The 20082-nt window shown below is 34.3% G+C and overlaps 2 protein-coding genes across 3 annotated transcripts; both read right to left on the bottom strand.

The window, feature by feature from the left end:
• Positions 1–1665: 1665 nt before the first annotated feature.
• On the bottom strand, positions 1666–9581 carry LOC132143548 (5,6-dihydroxyindole-2-carboxylic acid oxidase-like). Its single transcript, XM_059553869.1, has 8 exons — positions 8928–9581; positions 7699–8054; positions 7285–7607; positions 6095–6299; positions 4753–4920; positions 4416–4595; positions 4095–4244; positions 1666–2260 (listed from the first exon to the last, which is right to left on the bottom strand). The coding sequence occupies exons 2-8, from the start codon at positions 8051–8053 to the stop codon at positions 2061–2063; spliced, it is 1581 nt and encodes a 526-aa protein (XP_059409852.1). The 5' UTR covers position 8054; positions 8928–9581; the 3' UTR covers positions 1666–2060.
• A 462-nt stretch (positions 9582–10043) lies between these two features.
• LOC132143547 (uncharacterized) lies at positions 10044–19006 on the bottom strand. 2 transcript variants are annotated; one of them, XM_059553867.1, is made up of 7 exons: positions 18774–19006; positions 16045–17055; positions 13264–13335; positions 12988–13173; positions 12107–12227; positions 10776–10871; positions 10044–10672 (listed from the first exon to the last, which is right to left on the bottom strand). In XM_059553867.1, exons 1-7 carry the CDS (start codon positions 18835–18837, stop codon positions 10549–10551), a joined length of 1674 nt encoding a protein of 557 aa, XP_059409850.1. In that variant the 5' UTR covers positions 18838–19006; the 3' UTR covers positions 10044–10548. The 2 variants fall into 2 exon arrangements, with proteins under 2 accessions (XP_059409850.1, XP_059409851.1); XM_059553868.1 differs by having other exon boundaries at positions 10776–10868; positions 18774–19005.
• Between the last annotated feature and the right edge of the window lie 1076 nt (positions 19007–20082).

Here is a 20082-nt window from a genome sequence, read left to right as displayed (position 1 = left end):
ATATGTGCTTTAGAGAAGTTTAACAACAAAAACATCTTCTTCTTTTTTTGGCAAAGTGTACAACTAATGAGAATGTGTGGATATATAAATGTGGCTCTAAGTTGCCAGTGTGGAGTAAATATGTGCCCAAATTAATCATGCATTCATTGGCAAAACATTCCTTTTTTTGCAATCATTTCATAAACACTACACATGTAGCGTTTTCCCTCCATTTTTAGACTTTGTTTCTTGTTACTTAAAGGCATACGAACAAGACAAGTTGACCTCGGCAGAGGACATTTAGATAATGTAGAATGTTATTGCCAAAATATTCTTATCTTCTTCTTTTTTTAGATCTACTTAGAACTGTTTTCTATTTCGCATTGTTTGTTTAAAGCTTTTTTGGCATTGTTGTATTTATAGAGGTAGTTTAATAAAGCATTTTCAAAAAGAAAAGTAAGATCTGTGCTTGTCCTTTCTTCTTTGCTCACCTTTTACACAAAATAGTTTTACTAAATATTATCAGCAATTGTAAAAAAAAAAAAAAAAAAAATTGCAATATTTTTATTTAAATGTGTTCTTTTACTTTTGTTTTTAGAATTGTCTGATTATCAGATAATCATCAGTTTACATTTCAGAAGTTTAGATGAGGTTTCAACAAGATGAGGGTTGAAGATATCTTCCGATGGATAAAATGTTCCAAATTGTTTCAAGCAGAGGTGCTGAATTCAGATCTACCGTCCTGCAAAGTTCAGTTCCAACTCAGCTCCAGCACAATTTTCTGTAATCACTACATCTTTGAGACTGATAGGACTTGGCACCCATTAGCTAAATGAAAATGTAAGGTTTACACATGCAGTTATTTATGGACCACTAGGGGGCAGCAGTGAAGAGGGACCTGATGAAGGTCCTGTGTTCCTGTAATATGGCTGAAACTGCCAGCTTCAGTGAACTACTTCCTTTCTTGTCTCAGGATTTGACTAAGTAACAGTGAAATGCATGACATGATATGGCTTGCTGAATTGGTTCCGCACCCTAGTTATGAAAAAGGTCAGAAACAGACTTTATGATGTTATTTCTTTGTAAATAGGGTGACATAGAGTGAAGTGGGACGAATATGTTTCATGATTGATTGCCCTTTATATCAGCAGAAAATCAAATGTTAATAGATGCCACAAGGGTAGTTGTCATTCCAAATATTTTCATTTGCATCACAATCATGCATCACAGTGGAAACAATCACGCCTTAACATCCAATTCATCTCTGGCAAATTAAAATAAATGAACGCTCTTACAGACTCTATACTGAATACACACTCACACACAACCTTAAACCTTACTCTAAATTATTATTTTGATTAATGAATGATAATTACAGAAAATTATGTAAATTAATTTTGTAAAAAAAAAATAATAATAATAACAACAAAAAAGCTAAGGGTCTGGCTGTTGTCCCACTTTATTTTACCATGAGACACTTTTTATCCCGGACACTTGTTCTAATGGATTAAGATTATTAATCATGACACTATTATGGCATTACATGAACCAAGTCATAAGTCTGTGTATGGACAATATCAGGGACATTATTTTCAATCTATGGCAACCAGGATCTGTTTTTGTTTATTTTTTTCCCCCTGGAAAACAATTTAATATATTATATATAATAATTTAATACAGTATATATACAATTTATTTAAAATTTTATTTTGCAATATTCATGCATGTCGAAACTCTTTGAAATGACTTTTTGAGTAATATAAAATAGGTCACACTGTACAATAAACTTAAGTCATGTGTTCATAGGGCATTTATAAGCAGTGCATCAGCTTAAAATTAGACATAAAAAATGCTTATAGGCACATATGACTGTATTCTCAGTGTCTCAAGGGACATGAAAAATCTGAAAATAAATAGTCATAAATTAAGCCACTGTGTCAACAAAACTTTAACAATGCTTCTGAATGCTAATAATTCATAATTCATACTCCTTCAGTAGGCCTACAGTGTGGGTGCACAGTGCAACAAAATAAAAATGTTTAAGAGGAGCACAAAATGTTTTTTTTTTTTGAGTTTCTAAATCACACCACAGACTGAGAAGCATGCCGCTCATCCTCTGAGTAATGCCTGAACTGTTCCCCTAGCAGTGGCTCCAGGCCCTCAGCTGAGCGGTAAGAACATGCCCGAGCAGCACACCCGATGACTCCGCCCACCACAACCACAACAAGCACCACTGCAACAATGGCTATGGTGATGATTTCTGAAATAGTGTATGACCGAGCTGGCGAGGGAGAAAGAGAGAGATTTCCTTTTATTATATGAATCAAATCACAAATCCATAAAGGTCAACAACAGTAATTTTTATTTGTACACTATGATAGCGGTGGCCCCATTGCTCTCCTGTGTGCACTTCACACTCCAGTCCAGTAGGTGGCAGAAATGCTTCTTTGATGGTTTGCTAACTTTCTATAAACTTAAAATGAGATTCCATTGGCTCAAAAAACTTTAAATGTGTACTTTGTTTGCATAAACCCTACATAATCCAACCCAATCTCATGAAAAAGCATACGTATTTTACAAGGCAGTGTTTTATTATGAAACCACATGATGCAACACATAAGAAATTTTTTTTTGTTTATATTAAAAAACAATAACATTAAGATCCACCCCTAAACCGAATAGCTAATGGGGAGTATGCAGAGTGTACTAAAACTTATGAATGAGATCATAAAGATTCAAAACTATTAATAGTTAAGGATCGCCATGGGCTGTGTTATAATGACCATCAATGTATTTGTTAGCTTATGTACTAGCATAGCATACAGATACCTAATTAGCCTAATAGCTTGGCTTATACACCACTCATTTGCACTTGCCCTACATGTCTTCAAAACAGTCTATAATGTAATTACGTGTTAAATATCCAGAGAATTCATTTATAAAAAGACCAGTGTAATGAAGAGTGGGAGGATCAGACACTGGCAGAAGAAGCAGGTGAACATTTCTTCCACTTACTGAACTGCACACAGCAGATCAATGGCTTCTGCAGCAACTTTACTGTTAAAAATTATTTAAAATGAACAGAGCACTTGAAAAACCATCAGTGTTTGTTTGCGCTTTTGGGTACTTCATTAAGTGTTGAAGTGAGTCATAATGTACTTCCATTAGACTCAGTTCACACAGCTGGCTATTAATTAAATGATCCACTTTTGTGTTGTGCAGAAGAAAAAAGATGAGAGTAAATGATGACATCCTTCATTTTTGGGAGAACTATTCCTTCAGTTAAGCAACTTTAAGTTCAGATAAGTTGCATTAATAATCATTAATATTAATCATTAATAGGTAACAATGCAGGACTAATGAGTAGTGCTACATTAACACTTTAGCTGCCACTTTAATCTAATATGGAACAAGAATAACTAATCAGTAAATAATTGTAAAATTAGCTCTGAGCCTTCTTTATTAGGTAATCTGTAATTACTGAGTGAGACTGGCCTCATAATGAACTAATAATTAACTATGCAAAATTATAAAGAATTACCAATTAATTACTAATTACAACATCAACTTGTCTGAGACATAATAAATTGTCTTTTTTTAATTCTTAATATGGTCATACAATGCATAGCAATTACTTAAATGTTACCTAGTCACTCCGAATGAACTACTTATGGTCTAATACCATTTTTTTTTTAAAAAGAGAAGAACATTTTTTCTATTTAAAATACTGGTCCAGATCACTACAAGTTCTTGAAGAGTTACTAACACTTGAGTATTTATAAATGCATTTGATGAACACAATGAGAGAAAAAGGCAATTGCTCTTACTCTCGTACAGATGGTTATGTTGTGATTAGTAATTAATTGGTAATTCTTTATCATATGTCAGCTATTAGTTTGTAATGAGGACAATGCTATTCAGTCATTATTGATTACCTCAGTCCTAAATTAGTTTATCTTGTTTCCGTATTAGTTTCTAGTAGTAGCTGATGTGTTACTGTAGAACTACGCATAAGTCCAGTATTACTTCCTGCATAGTTACTATCAATGACAGACTATTTTTCTGAAGTGTATTTTATATTGATGTATGTATGAATTTTTTGTCGTGTTACTCACTTGGCCACTGAACCTCATAGGTGTAGCCCAGATTTTCTGGGGCGGTGACAAACATTTCAGCATTTCTGACTGGTGGCCAAAAAGGAACCATATTGAACGCCCTGTTGTGCCCAATTGGAGCATTTTCCTCAGGATAGACCACTGTGCCTGCTGCATAAGTACAAAGAACACTAGTTAGAATACATCCAAAAGATTAAATTCTTCTTGACTATGTATGTATGTACATTATTTGTGTGTGTGTGTGTGTGTGTGTGTGTGTGTGTGTGTGTGTGTGTGTGTGTGTGTGTGTGTGTGTGTGTGTGTGTGTGTGTGTGTGTTTACCAACAGTGTGTCTCTGAAGCCATTCATCAAAGATGGCATCAGTGAAGGTGTGAAGCAGGACAAAGATGGGGTCGTTTGGTGACAGGTGAGTCTGTCCACCTGTGCCATTGAGAAACAAATGAGCCAGGTTGTGCAGACTCCTGACTACTGGGTCATAGTTTCCCTGGGGAGCACTGTAACCTAGTGACACACAAGAACACCAATTAAAAGTCGCTTTTAGGAGTGTTTGCAGGTGGTTGTTTGGTGTGCTAGCCTCTTTGTCTGTGGCTCCAAACATTTTTCAAAAAAACTTTTTTTTTTAAAAATAGTGTTATCTGCATTTGTGAGTGTATCATACCCTCAATAGTGTTCCTGAAGCTCTGAGAAGAAGTCGAGTAATATGGTGGCGTGTCAAAAGTGTTCAGCTCTAGACAGTCAGTGATGTCCTGTGGTTCTGGTAATCTTTGAACCATGGGTCGAGCCACATTACCAGCAGGGTTTCTTCTGATTGGACTTGTCTCTGTACCTGAATACACACCAGTCAGAGAAGATACATAACTTTGATAACTTTTGATAATTAAATACTTTCATTAAAGACCATCAGTACTGTGTGTCAAGGGCAATATGTCTGGTGAAATATCACATAACGTTTTTATGTTAAGATTTGTTCAGGATGTAAAACTGTGTGTGACTCCATCAAAACTTGATGATGTTTATGATTTATTAATTAATAATAATTTTAAAAAATTATGTTTATTTTGAAATATTTATTTTAAAAAGGTAACTGTAGTTAATTATATCTGAGTAAATAAAAAAATAACATATTTGTAATATAAAATAAAATACATTTTAATTTAGTTTTTAGTGTATTTAGTGTATTTTTAGTATTTAATTAATTTTAATATAGAAAATCTATTTATCTTAGTTAGTTGCCAAGGCATTTTACTTTAGTTTTAGTAACTTAATGTACTAAAATAATTAAAACTTAAAACTGAAATAAAAATATTTATTACAATTACATAGTACCGGTAAAAAACTATATAGAGAAATATAAAAAAATGACAAAAACACACAACAAAATTTTAACACTTACAGTAATACCAGTGTAAACACATGTATTCATGGTGTAAGGAAAATAATTAGAACATTTTACTTCATGGTTACAGCACATTAAATTTTAAGAGTCATTCAATTTAAAGTTTGTAAATGTTGTAAAAAAATAAAATAAAATAAACATATGAAATCAAATGAATACCTAGGTTTTTTTTTCACAATTTGTCATTTGTTTTTAACCCATGAACCAAATCTGTGCAGACTGTAAGAAAGAAGCATCATAAGATTGAATATAATAATATTCACTTTGTCTGCAATCTGAGTCACTTGCAAATACAATCACATGATCCTAATCATTTTGCCCATATAAGGTTTGATCTTTCTTCTGAGCTCTTGAAATGCCTCAAAGGATTAGTTCAAACAGCATGTGAGTAGTCTTAGGTCTTGGAATTTGTGTGTGTGTGTGTGTGTGTGTGTGTGTCTTAGTGTTGCAGATGGTCTCCAATGTCTCACACTCCCCCACACTCTCACAGATCTCCCACCAGGGAGAGGACACAAAATTAGACGTGTGTTTTTGCAGTATTCTGTGTGTATGTGTTTGTGTGATGTATAGAGAGGCAGTGTGTGTTATTGTGAGTGTGTCGTACTGTTGCAGATGGTCCCCAGTGTCTCATACTCCTCCACACTCTCACAGATGACTCTCCACTGAGAGAACACAGAGTTGGAACTGATGCCATTGGTGTCAAAGCTGCTTCTGGCTCCCAGCAGGTCATCAGTGCAGATATCACACTCACTGCCTCCTATTGCAAAGTTCCAGTACGGCAGGGCAAACGACGGGTCCCCCAGCATGTCCTGTGCACACACACACGCGTATCCCAACATGTCCCATTAGCTGATCCTTCTATCAATGGGGAATAGTTGGTATTTCTGCTCACTGCACAAGATAATAAGACTTGCCAAATTGATTTTTCCAGAATAAAGCATACATCTAACAAAACATTAGAGGATTATGCTTAAAACAGTGAAAAAATGAAAAATAAGATAAAAAGATTTGAGTTAATTTAATTCAAGAGACATCAGCTGAAAATAGTCTTATCTTAGTTCTCATGTAAATTGGTTCTTAGTATATTTATTTACTTATTTTGGACTAAATATCAGATGAATAAATTAAATGAATAAAACAAATTCCAGCCACATAAAAAAGAAAAAGAAAATCATCAATTAGTCAGTCAATAATTATAATTAAGTTGAAATTATGAGATAATTTGGGAGATAAAATGTCAAAATGATCATATACTCATTGTCAAAATAATAAAAAAGGGACAATTATGACAAAATATCTAACAATTTTGGCTTTTTGTCATAATTTCAACTTTCTGTCATAATTATGTTATACTTTCAACTTTTTACATGTCAGAATCATAACTTTTATGACATATGATGTACCAAAGCATGACTTTTTTCCTTATGTGGTAGAGATGGTCTTCCATACTAAAAGAAGGATTTCCCCAAAAATGTACATTTTGTCATATATATCTTTCAAAATCATATATGTAAAAATTTTAATTTTTTGAGAAATCTTTCTATTAGTATGGAAGCCCATATCAGAGTCATATGAACAACTTTTATGATACTTTTTTTTTTTTTTGAAGATTGGTAGCTTTTCTATCTTTTCAATTTGCCTGGAAAAGAGCAACCAATGCATTCTTTATCTTTATCTCCCTCTGTGTTTGACAAGACAAGTAAGTTATACAGTTTTGAAATCACATGACATTATTAAACAGGTTTTGTATTTCTGTTTCCTGCTGTATGGTTATCATTATCTGTTTTGGGTCACCTGCATGTCTCTCTCCAGTTGCAACAGGTGATACCGGTGCCAGGTGACAAATCCCGGTCCTTCGTGAGAGAAATCCACACCTCCGAAGCTCTGCTGGCCTGGACCCATGTAAGTCTTACTGACCGAATAGTAGTGGGTCCAGACAAAGTAATTATAAACGGTGATGTTCTCACACTGTACACTAGCTCCATCAGGGCCAAAAATCTCCTGATAGCGACGGGTACAGATGACCAGGTCAGGATGGACGGTTCTTTTAGCCTGGTCCAGGGCATTCACAAAGGCTCTTTTCTCATCTGCAGACATCTGCATGACGTTACGACGCACTGAGAACACACACAAACCCATATGAGACAGAAATCAAAGCACACAAACATTTCCAGTACACATCTGTATTGTGTGTATTTCTGTCCTCACCCACGGTGGCTCTCTGATCACAGTTTGGCCCTGTCAGGCCATGTCGGCATCGCCCACAGTTAAATCCACTGAAGTTTCCGTTACACTGGCAGGTCCCGTTGAAGAACCTCAGTGGCCATCGTTCTCTATCATCACGCCCATCGTGAGGATACTGAGGCCCGTGTGGGCGGCGGTCAGCAGCAATTGACACACACTGACCTCTCCCAGTACTGGATCCACACTCATCATTGGGCAGTCCAGCAGGTGATGGGCAGCAGGTGCCACTCCGCAGACCTTCTGGTGTCACACACTGACGTGGGAACTGAGCTTGCGTCAGCACAACGCACATTAGCACTAAACACACACTCTTCCACATTCTGGAAAGGCATATATGGGCCCAAATGCATTAAAATATGCTTAGAGGGAGAGATCACCCAAAAATGACAATTTCATCATTGACTGTCATCATTTATTCAACCGCATGTTATTATAAACCTGTATAACTTTATTTCCTCTGTAGAACAGATGCCAGGAAGAATTAAAATAATATGGGGTTGGAGCAGCATAAAGTTAAGTCAAATTGGTAGGTTAAAATATCTCTCCAAAGTGCACTGATTGTGAAACTTAAGTTAACAAGGTCAATGTCTATCAATCATGAAAACCATCTTTTTAGTTATTCGTGCAGTTTATACTTGTAATATTAGCAAACTATTCAATTAGAACATAAAAAAAAACTTAAAAAAAAAACTTTTTTGTTTACAAAAAATTTTTCCATGAAAAGAGATATTGTATCTAAACATCATATAATGAAATAAATGCATTACAGTTGTTGTTGTTTTTTTCAACTGCTTAAACACATCTCAAAAGCAAACATCTGCAAACAACTTTGTAATAATACCAGTTCCTGTAAGAATTTACATAGAACATAGAAAATAGAAAATTGTGTGTTGTGTTTTGCAAAAAGTGTTTTGTGAAATTGTTTCAACTTCTTAACCTCAGCCTGTCTAACCTACTGACTAGTTATGTCATAAGAGCAACCCCCCACACATGGCTTGTATTAATGGTTCTTACAAAATATAATAATTATTTGTCATCTTGACTCTTGTGATGGCACCATAAATTCTCAAATGATTTATCAAACAACAATTCATCCATGGCATGCCCTATTGGGCTACAATGTCAGTCTTCAACCAATGACATAAAGAGTAAAAAATGATACAGCTAAAGAAAGATCAAATTAAAGTATGTACCTTATATCATCCGATCTCTCTTTTCTGCCCCACTCTTTCTCTCGCACACTTTGTCTTTCTCCTGTACTGTAGTGCCCCCCTGTGCTGCCCCCTGGCCAACTCTTTTATACTTACACCCCTCCTGACTGCCCTCATCTCTGATCCCTCCATCCCGTGACCAGCAGCCAGTAGAGAGAGGCAGATGAGAGAGAGAGAAAGGGTAAAAATACAGCCTCTTCATTTGCGTCTGCTGGTGTGACCTTTTCAAAGATCTGATAGATCAGTGGTCTTTGTTTTCATAACAGGAAAAAAAGTGAGCAGAAACAAACCATTTATTAAAGAAAAGACACGTGTCTCGAGTCTGTTATGAAAGGATTGTGCAGGAAACATAGAAAGACATTTAAATTCTGAACTGTTTAAACTCCAATTAGTTTATATCCCAAACATAAAGTTTTGAAAAAAATAAATAAAACTGGATATACATTTACAAGTAAATGGAAATTGTTAAATGCAATACATTGATGTGTATTGTAAATATTGTTCTGCTTTATCGATACAAAACAGTACAAAAACAAAATCCAAAAATTATTAAGGCCTAAATTTAAGATGTGTGTATTTGAATTGCATATTAAATTTCAATCCATTAGGATTACACAGTTCTATAAATTAATGGGATCCCCATTTGCCAGTTGTACAATAATCAATCAAGAAACAAAAAGATTATTATTAGTACAAATATACTGAACGTGTTTTAAATGCACTTTAACCAGTTTTACATATTTATCATTAATAATTTGTCTTCTCATACATTTTAACTATATTGATTGTTCCACAGCTAGCATATTTTAGCTTACTTGTAACTGAATAAATGTAAGTGTTTTGACAATTAACAACAGATTTATACAGATCCTAAACAATTTCAGCATTTTGAAAATATGATTGCATGATTTTTATGATTTAAATAAAATGTATTTGCCAATAATTCAAAATAAACTTTGTAAATAATAATAAAGAAAAAAATAGTACTTGTTTCTTACATTTATTTTATATATTACTGACAAATATGCATCACATTAAATTCATTTGTTGTTGTTAAAACTGTATTATCCAAATGGATGAAATTGAATATTTAATACATTTGTTCAAAAGCATTTAGTCTTGTTTTTTAGAAAAATAACCAAACATCTTAAAAAAAAAAAGATACATATACTTGAAAAGCAAGGGGAAATAGTGCAAATAGTTTGCAAAATAGCAAAAAGTTTTGTTTGTTTATTCATTTTAAGCATAAACCATGTTAAATGTTAGATGTTTTAAAGAAGAGAAAGCTAAATTGTAAATATTTTTCCTGAAAACAAGCCTTAATAATTTATGCAGTTTTGCCTTTCAAGTACATTCATCCTTTTCCCAGAATCTTTAGCTTTTTTAAACAAGAATCCAGCTTAAAATGATATGTACTCTGCGTTTTCCACCGATAACAGGTCTTTTTACTGTCTGAAGAATTACACTAGAGTGACATTTGCTGTCAAGGATAACCAGACCATTCAATACACATATAGACACACACACACAAACACAATTTCCCACAGTCAGACACTCAGACACACTTGCACAATTACAGTCATACTCCTTAAGGTCAGCAATGCTAAACAACAGAGGTTCTGGGGTCATAGGGTGAATTCTTCTCTGTGGAATCCAGTGGGAAAGTTGTCATAGCAACGTCCTCTTGCTGGACCTCTGAGAACTCTGGATGGTCGTCTACAGCAGTTCTGTAAGCACAAACAATCAGTCACCATACATATGTGTGTATGTGTGTGCGTGTGTATGTTTCTTATAGTCAGGGTGAGTATGTATGTGGTCATATATACTCACTGTTCATCGATTGGAATGGTGGTATCTGTGTTGTTTGCATCACATTCTATGCCTCCGTTTCCTCCAGCACACAGGTTCTTTGAGGCCACACTGCTGCTAACAAACATATATGAATATTAACTTTAGATCTTTCAGTATCAGAATCGATCATTAGCCATAGGCAGGTGGTATTAGGACGAGGACTGTTCTCATTCAATCATTATAATTCTTCTAAATCTCTCAATTCAACCCATTCTCCCACACACTCACCCACAGTGCCAATGTTATATCCTCATAAAATATTCATGAGTCACAATAAGGCTTATTATATGTCCCCCACTTTTCAGATATCGTTGTTTTCGATGCTGTAGGGAGCATTTTGTGGAAGAACACTTTGGCTATGACTATGAGTGCAATGTTCTGTAAGTCATCAATATTTTTTTTTCTCAGAAGACAGCTGATTCATTTTAACTGCATTTATCTGCTAAAAGTATGTTATAAAAGTAATAGAAATGTACATACATTTTTAGGAGCCAGATATACACTACTGTTCAAAAGTTTGGGGTCAATAAAAATATTAATGATAATAATATTACATAATTTATTTTATAATTTATTTGTTTTTTGTTTTTATTTTTAAATAATTTATAATGTAAGGACATTTATAGTGTTAGGAAATATTTCTGTTTCAATAAATGCTGTTCTTCTTTCTTTTGATCAATTATTACATATATATTGAAATAGAAAAAAATATTTTAAATTGTAATACTATTTCATAATATTACTGTTTTCACTGTATTTTGATTAAATAAATGAAGCCTTGGCGAGCATAAGATAATCTTTAAATAACAATAAAAATCTCACCAACCCCAAATGGTTGAATGGTATAGGTGGCTTCAGAGCTATCAGACAAGGAATAAAACTCATTAAACCAATGTTCCTGTAGTTCACTTCTAGTCTGTGCGTGTGTGTGTGTGTGTGTGTGGGTGTGTGTACGTACTTCTTAACACTCTGTATAGGTAGCACTTTATTTTACAGTCCTGTTCCCCATTTACATAATATGTACTTATTATAGTAATTACAATAATTATGTAATAACTAGGTACTAACCCTTAACCTACCCCTAAACCTAAACCTACCCCATGTAGTTACCTTGTATTACCAGAACTTTCTTAGATAAATACACTGTAAGTACAGTATAAGTACATGTAAGTACACGTACTGTAAAATAAAGTGCAACCGATGTATGTCTATATTGTACATATAATATATATCACATCAGTTATTGCATTTGTTCCAATAACCACTTCTCCTTCCAAAACTCCTAATGGTCTTACAAAGCACACACAAACCTATTTGGCTTTCGCCTGCACTTCAGAATGTAGACAATGGTGACAGCAGTTTGCAGAATGAGAAAGAAAGCTGCTGCTATGGCTCCTATCGTCCATGCTTCCTGCCCTATGGCTTTGGTCTCTGAAGCGTGAAAGAAAAAGTACTGTCAAATATAGAAAGTTAAAGAAATCAAAAAAGAGAAACGCGCAGGTGTGCCTCTCTATAGAGACTACCATCTGGCACCTTCTACAAATAGAATACAAAAGAGTAAAACTCTTTAAAAATATATATATTTTAAACAAAAAGTCAGTGACAGGTGCTCAACCTAAAGAAAATACCGATTGGCAACAACTGTTTTATTTTCTAGTTAGTTTTATAACCTTTGTGATTTTGTCAGAATGTCTAAATACATTTATTTTGTGTAAAACCTTAATTTATGGGATTTAGCTGTTGTTTTAAACAATAAACAATTGGCTTGTGGACTAGAACTATTTTCTTTTTTGTAAAAAAAAAAAAAAAAACTATTTCTGAAATTGATTAATTAAAGTCAGGGTGGAGTTATAATCTCAAATAAATGATACAATAGTCTATAATAATCTGTAATAGTCTACACTATCCATAATATAATATAATATAATATAATATAATATAATATAATATAATATAATATAATATAATATAATATAATATAATATAATATAATATAATATAATATAATATAATATAATATAATATAATATAATATAATATACAGCATGTTTCCGCATATATCCAGATGTTATTGAAAAATGTATCAGAATATCAAACAATATTGATGAGAGGTTGTATGTGTTTTCAAAAATAGTTTTTGCAAGTTTGTTTACTTTGGAGTGTTTAAATTATATGTATGTAATTGGCATACGTTTAGAGTCAACATGTTCCTCCACTGGTGCATCAGTATCCCCAAGCCTCAGTTTGAGAACTGGTGTTGGTTGGAGCTCCTCAACAGTGTTCATCAACACTGATACACCCTGATTGTTCTTTTTCGGGTCTCCGGAGGTGATAATCTCATTTACATCACTGGCCTCATGTGTTTTACCTGTAAAATCTGAAGAAGTTTCCACACATTCATTGTGTTACAAATAGACAGCGGGCGACTGAAGGTTTGACAGGGAATTTGTGTCATTAAAAGCCTCACCGCCTGTTGCTTTTGACTTCGTAATAACAGGCTCCTGCAGTTTAATTGGTCCCCGAGTATCCACGGTGACCTCTGTTGTGAAATAGGGGAGACATTTTACAGAGTGGTGAAAATTGCAGAAGAAAGACAAGATGAGAGCTGGAGGATACGAATGGAATTTAAAATGACGCACTCACAGTATATACTTAAATGTGTGAGACACAGCAACTATGTATAAAAGAGTACAATATAGGTACCAAGAATCTTTTGCCAGGAGATGTTTGTGTGTCAGTGGATAAGATTACTTTTATTCGCTATATATTATATGTGAGGCCATTTTCTACAATGTTGGAAATTTTCCACCAGACCTAAATGGCCAAAGATATTGGTAAACAACTTATGACTGGTTTTAATGAAGACCTGAGTGAAACTTTAACTCTCATAAAACATCTTCAAATCACTAAATCAATTATAACAGACTCACATTTGAAACACAAATTTATCCCATGCACAGAAATGAAGAAAGTCTGCTTTATCTGACTACAACCAACTGTGACGGAGGCCATTTGACTCAGTGGAGCATGACGTGCTTTTAGGAGGATTGGAGGGTAAAGTCCATGTTGTGTGGGAATTAAGGTTTAGGGGTATCTTAGTTTCAGCAGGATGAATGTGTTTCTGTATGTAGGTCACAGGAGCAGCAGGAGAAGAAACATATAGGACAGTGGTTCATTAGAAATTAGGCTCTGGAGCTTTGGACAGACACCAAAACAGACCACACTGTGACTTGTTTAAGCAGATCTTAAAATGCAACATGATCTCATTATAGTACTCAATATAGTACTGGATTTTTGTTCACTGAGTGTGGCTCTAACACAACATTTCTAAATATTTGTATAGATTCCAAAATGTTATAAACATATTGTTAGGATAATATGTAGTACATAAGGCATAAAAAAGTTTATGTATGCATTTGGGTTAACAGAATATTGAATTTACAGGAATAATTAATGTGTAGTGTGTGTTTGTGTACACACACTCACTCTTTGTGCTTATATTAATACTTTAGCATTTTATTTATTTTTAAATAAATAATAAGAAGAATGGTGTTAAAACCAATATATTTATACAGTAATTGTGCATATGTAAATAGTCAATGTGTATATGCATATTTCTGCATATATTCAAACATACTAAACATTTGGTGTCACTTTATAATTTTCCCCTAAAACCTGTGTACTTAGTAACTAGATGTGTATGTAATATGTAACCACAGTGTAAGTACACATTGGTACATAGTATCTACAGCTCTAATGTTTGTATAACTACACATACTGTATGTAACATCCCACTAAATTGTATGTGTATGTACAAATGTGTAACAGGACATTGAAGCGTGGAAGAAAAAGTACTGTCAAATATAGAAAGTTAAAGAAATCAAAAAAGAGAAATGCACAGGTGTGCCTCTCTATAGAGACTACCATCCAGCACCTTCCACAAATAGAGTACAAAATAGTAAAACTCTTTAAAAATATATATATATTTATACAAATAGTCAGTGACAGGTGCTCGACCTTAAGAAAATACCGATTGGCAACAAATAAATAATGCTGTAGTATTCTAGTTAGTTTTATAAAATTTGCGAAATGTGTAAGTACAAATGTGTAACAGGACATTGGTAACAACACTTCTTTGTAATGAAAGTACAGATGTGTAACAGGACTAACAACACTTTTTGGTAAAAAAAATGTTATACTTTATATTCGATTTATCATGTAATTACTCTGATGTTACACAGCAGCGGCCAGTAAATTAGGATTTACATATAAATTGTGGTTGGTGTCCAGAATGTTTCACTTTATATTAAGTGGACAGTTCCTGAGGAATTACCATGTAAGTACACTGGTATTACAGTGGTGCACCAACTCCAACTCGAGATCCAACTCCTCCCACTTTACCTAACCCTAAACCTACACATCTCCACCCTCTGGATCCCATTTCCACCCCTAAACCTACCCATACCAAAAGTGTATAATGTGATTCGTAAATACTTTTATGCTCTAAATTCTGTTAATATGGCCACATTGTATGTTCAGCACATACCCAAACATAGTAAAATGTATGTTTAAATGTTATGTGCAAATACATATGAATACTGACATCAGACTATAAAATGACACAGAAGGAAATTTCATTTTTCATTTCTTCCAATTTGTTTTGGTTACCTTTTCCTCATGAAAACAGAGATATTATTAGTTTTTGCAGGTGCATGTGTGGGCTTAATTATTCTCCATACTCCCAAAAGATACTTATCCTTTGATTAAAGAAAACAACTGCTATTTTGCCACACTATTCTATTCTATTTAGGGAAATTCTACAACACTATTCAGTCCAGAATTGAAATAAAGCAATACCATCTAAATCCCCATCGTGCAAAGCCTGAGTGAGCAGTGTATTTCAGCATATTTCAGTGTGACTGTGTAATTAATGGTGGATAGATGACTCAGAGTGCGCCCAGGAGCCAGACATCTCCAGAGATACATGTTATGAGTCTTTTCGCTGTTATAAACTGAAGGGATGCCTTTAGGCAGCTTTGTTCCTTTACTGTATTATTGTAAGTGCAAAGATCAGACAGTGAAAGTCTAATTGCATTAGGTTTAGAGGGAGAAACACCACCACAATTGGGTAACCACAGCTAACTAAATATTTTGCTGTGTGGTGTACAACTGGTCTAGAAAATGTATCACTTTTATTGGTTTAAAGTTGTCTTGGGTGGAAAATGCACATTAATCATAAGTTCATTACCTGGTTCTTGTTGAGTTTTCTCCAGTACTGTTTTGTCGGCTGGATGAACCTCCTTCTTTCTTGAAACCTTCCATAGCTGTGCCTCAGATCCAGCCTTTACCTCCTCTCTCCTTGCTTCAACTTCAATCACACCTTCTTCAGTCTTCGCTACTTCCTGTTCTTCCTCTTCCTGTTGTACTTCATCCATATCAACCACACCACCATCTGGAGCCATCTGTGCTGTTACTGCCTGCCATTCCTCTTGACTATGCTCTGATTCTTTATCCCATTCTGTATCTTGCCTTTCCAAAGATTCTTCTTTTTGTTGTCCTTGTAGTTTAACTTGTCCCCTACTTATCATCACTTCTACTTTCTCTATTTCCCCCTTTCCTGTTTTCTCTTCCATCTCAGACACCTGAGCTTCCTTCTCAATGAATCCCTGTTCTGGCTCTTCTAAATTTTCATCTTCAACCACTTCCATTTCTGCAGCTACTCTTTCTGACTGTTTATCTTTTTGTGTATCAGGATACATCTGGACAGGTGATTCATCTGCATGGCTTTCCTCAGTCATTGTATCACCCACTTCAGCAATCGTAGGGTCTTGCAAAACTGATTCTACTGGTTCCTGAACTGAATCTACTGCCTCAAGGACCAACTCTCCTGGTTTTATAACTGATTTCTCATCTGGCTCTGAGATTGATGCCTGAGGTATCAGTCCTTGAATCTCCTCTACAGGCTCAATATCTTGAGTTGATTCTAACAAATGAGCATCTGGTTCACCTGCAGTGAGCACCACTGCCTCCTCTTTAGCTGCTGCTTCTGTTGTATAATCAGCTGTGGTCTCTACCATTGGTGACTGCTCTTCTGGAGTCTTCTGTGGCGAGAGTTCACCTACGACCTGCTCTAAAGCCTTGTGTACAGTGTCGGTTGTCGAGATCTGTACTGCCTGCTCAAAGTCTGCCTTCACTGCATCAGTCACATCACCCAGGCTTGGTGGGGCTAGCTCAGGGTCAGGGGAGGGGATAGCATCATCTGTGCAAAGCAGCGAAGAGAACTTCAGACTTTAGAACAAATTTGACCAGGTCAACATTGTCAAGTTGCTAAAGTGCAGCAAGATCACACAGTGTTTGAATAGCACCAGGTTTAGGCAAAATTGGCTACATTACAGTTTATGAGTTGGAATTGGAATTGGAATTGGAATTTCTATCTATCTATCTATCTATCTATCTATCTATCTATCTATCTATCTATCTATCTATCTATCTATCTATCTATCTATCCTATTAAACATAAATACCAATATATCTTTTCTTCCATTTTGTGACATGCATCTGAGTGTAACAGATTGCAGAAAAATAAAGCAAGTGTACTTGAAACTTGGAACTTATATAGATTTTTGATTGGATTGTGTTCTGACATGAACAAGCTTACTAACGCATTTAAAATGACTTGCATGCATCCCCAGAGAGAACTCATTATCCCCAGAAGATTGAGTGATGACATTTGTTATGAAAAATTTAACATGCCAAAGATCTATATAACATGCATTAATAAAATATATTTTTTTCATAATTTTGACTTTCAGCTTGTTTTTAAACTCAAGCCAACATTCAAAGCATATCTTGACAAAATTTTATATGTAAAAATAACAGTATATATTAATACTTTCTGATAGTCTTTGCTACCTCAGTTAATATTCATTTTAAATTCAGGGATTTAATTATAAGCCATTCTAAGTTAAGTTCTAAATGTTGCACAACCCTGGTGAACAGTGCTAGTAGGGTCACTGGAGTCCACAGTTAGAATCTGAAGCCTTTAATAAGCTTTTAAAACAAATATCATACTGTTAAAATCCAATTATATTTGTGATGACAGTCAGACTTACAGTAGCTTAACACTTTCTCTACGGTAACAGGTAACTTTTAATATCGCAGTTTCTTAAAAAATCACTATGTGATTGTACATCGTGACTCTACATGCATTTTGAGCTCTGAGCCTAAAAATACTCATAAAAAATCATCAGAAGCTGAGACTAAACTTGTACAATGTACTATATTTTTGGAAACAGAAATGGTAGATTTAAAAAAAAAAAAAGATTATTAGTTGAATAAACAAACAAGAAACTACTGTATCAAACTACATATTTACTTTCTGTATAACGTATTTTGTAAAAGACAGCTTCAATTTAGGCCTTTGTTTTCACAGCAATTTTCAAAGGAAAGTGCAATAGATTTGTGTGAATTCCCGTGAAATGTGAGATCTCACAGATGATTTGCATGAAGGTGTTGTGGTGCTGGGAAATAGCGATTGAATCACTTTTATAGGCCTGAAATTAGGAAGCTAATGGGATCTCAGTCTGGAGTCTACAGAGATATTAGTTTGTTTGTACTACAGCCAGACTCAAGCTGAGGCTGCCAGTGCTGTGGTTACCATTCTGCCTTGACAAACTGATTTGAAGTTGTTATTGGTTTCAGATCTGGTTGACATGTTGAAAACTGGATTTTAAGCCAATCAGCAAACTGCCTTTGGAATGACCAGGGAATTTGATTATGCAGATAGCACTTTAAAATTGATTTCAACCTAAGTGAAACTTATTGAAATCTAATGCTGACTCAACATAGACTTAGCTGTTTTGTCCTGAGGGTAATAAAGTATCATTTTCCCAGTCTTTATATAGACTTTGTAATCTGATTCCTTAACATCTGCTTTCAAGCACAATTTCAGTGTCATTGAAGAAAATGTTACTATACCTTGTGCCTGACAAAGATGAAACAGCAACACCACTAACAATCCATTATGAGAACACAGTCCCATGGTGCAAAACCACAGATGTCCAAAAACTGCCTTCTTTTTGTAGTGTCTATTTGTTGGTGGGGTTTTTTTTTTAGTTTTTTGAGATGGATGAGGGAATTAGCTGGCTCCAGGTGTGTTGAACTCAAAAGCGGAGGTCTCTGGACTGGGATCCTCTATCTCTCTTTGAGTTGGCATTGGGAACAACAAGGATTTGCCCTCGCCTTGAAAAGTCGCAAGGCTTTGCAGAATGTGGTGTGGAATCATACCAAGCCACGAAGACATATCTCACTCACGTAGTAATTAAGGCCAACCTGCTAGTTCATCAGGGCAGAACATTAGGGCAATTCAAGAATGAGAGAACATCATCATGGAGATCTCATCAATAATCAGGATACCAGTGTGAGCAAATATGATAGCAAATATTTACATTAATTAATTTTCTAAAGACTTTTATCCCAAGCAAACAGCAGTGAATTCTAAACTTCATATGTTTTATTATTATACATGCTCCTTAGGAATCAAACCCATATCCTTTGTGTTACGCTTTATTCCTAATATCAGATGTTGACTTTAAACATTGTGTTGAGTTACCAATAACTTAATAAAATAGCTTAAAATTTCAAAACTGCCTATTGTAGTCTGAAAGTACTCAGTTTATTGTGCTTTGGTAAACCTATAAAAATTACATTATATGCTAATGTGGTACTCATATTTAACCCAACAATACATAAAGGTAGTATTCAAGAAAGTTCAAGAAAATAACATTTGTGTCCATAAATGTGTTTAATTTTCTACATTTATTTTGGTACCATACTTACAACATAAAATAAAGTTAAATAATTATATTTTATTTTATTTTATTTATTAGTTTATATTTTTTGTTAAATAAGACAGTTCTGTATCATGATACATTATTGTCATTTATCAGAAAAGTGATTTCTAGTGAAAAGTTTCATTAGATGCACTGACCCTATAGCATAGCTATGAATCATAGCTAAAAAATAAAATGTGTCAGTTTAGATATATTGAAAATTTATTTTGTTTGTTTGTTTGTTTATTCATTCATTCATTCATTCTGAAACAACTGAATCATGCTGAAAACCAAGTGTTTAATTTTTTCTTTAAAGAAAACTGAATGCACTACAGGACTTTTTTCACAGCTGATTATGGGCACTATTACAATAAATAAAGTTTCTAATTTTGGCTCTGTTATGTTATTAAAATTACATATATCTAATTTAAATAGTTTTTGCACCTAAAACTTCT

The sequence above is a fragment of the Carassius carassius genome, chromosome 7, assembly GCF_963082965.1.
Source record: "Carassius carassius chromosome 7, fCarCar2.1, whole genome shotgun sequence".
Lineage (NCBI taxonomy): Eukaryota > Metazoa > Chordata > Actinopteri > Cypriniformes > Cyprinidae > Carassius > Carassius carassius.
This window is presented reverse-complemented; position numbering and strand designations above follow the sequence as displayed.

Coding starts and splice junctions, on each gene's coding strand:
- LOC132143548 (XM_059553869.1), bottom strand. CDS start 8,053: ATGTGGAAGAGTGTGTGTTTAGTGCTAATGTGCGTTGTGCTGACGCAA. Junction 6,300..7,284: donor AACTGGAGAGAGACATGCAG/GTGACCCAAAAC, acceptor GTGTGTGCACAG/GACATGCTGGGGGACCCGTC. Junction 2,261..4,094: donor CTATGAGGTTCAGTGGCCAA/GTGAGTAACACG, acceptor CTCCCTCGCCAG/CTCGGTCATACACTATTTCA.
- LOC132143547 (XM_059553867.1), bottom strand. CDS start 18,837: ATGGGACTGTGTTCTCATAATGGATTGTTAGTGGTGTTGCTGTTTCAT. Junction 17,056..18,773: donor TCATCTTTGTCAGGCACAAG/GTATAGTAACAT, acceptor TGCTTTGCACAG/ATGATGCTATCCCCTCCCCT. Junction 10,872..12,106: donor TGCAGGCGAAAGCCAAATAG/GTTTGTGTGTGC, acceptor TATGTTTGTTAG/CAGCAGTGTGGCCTCAAAGA.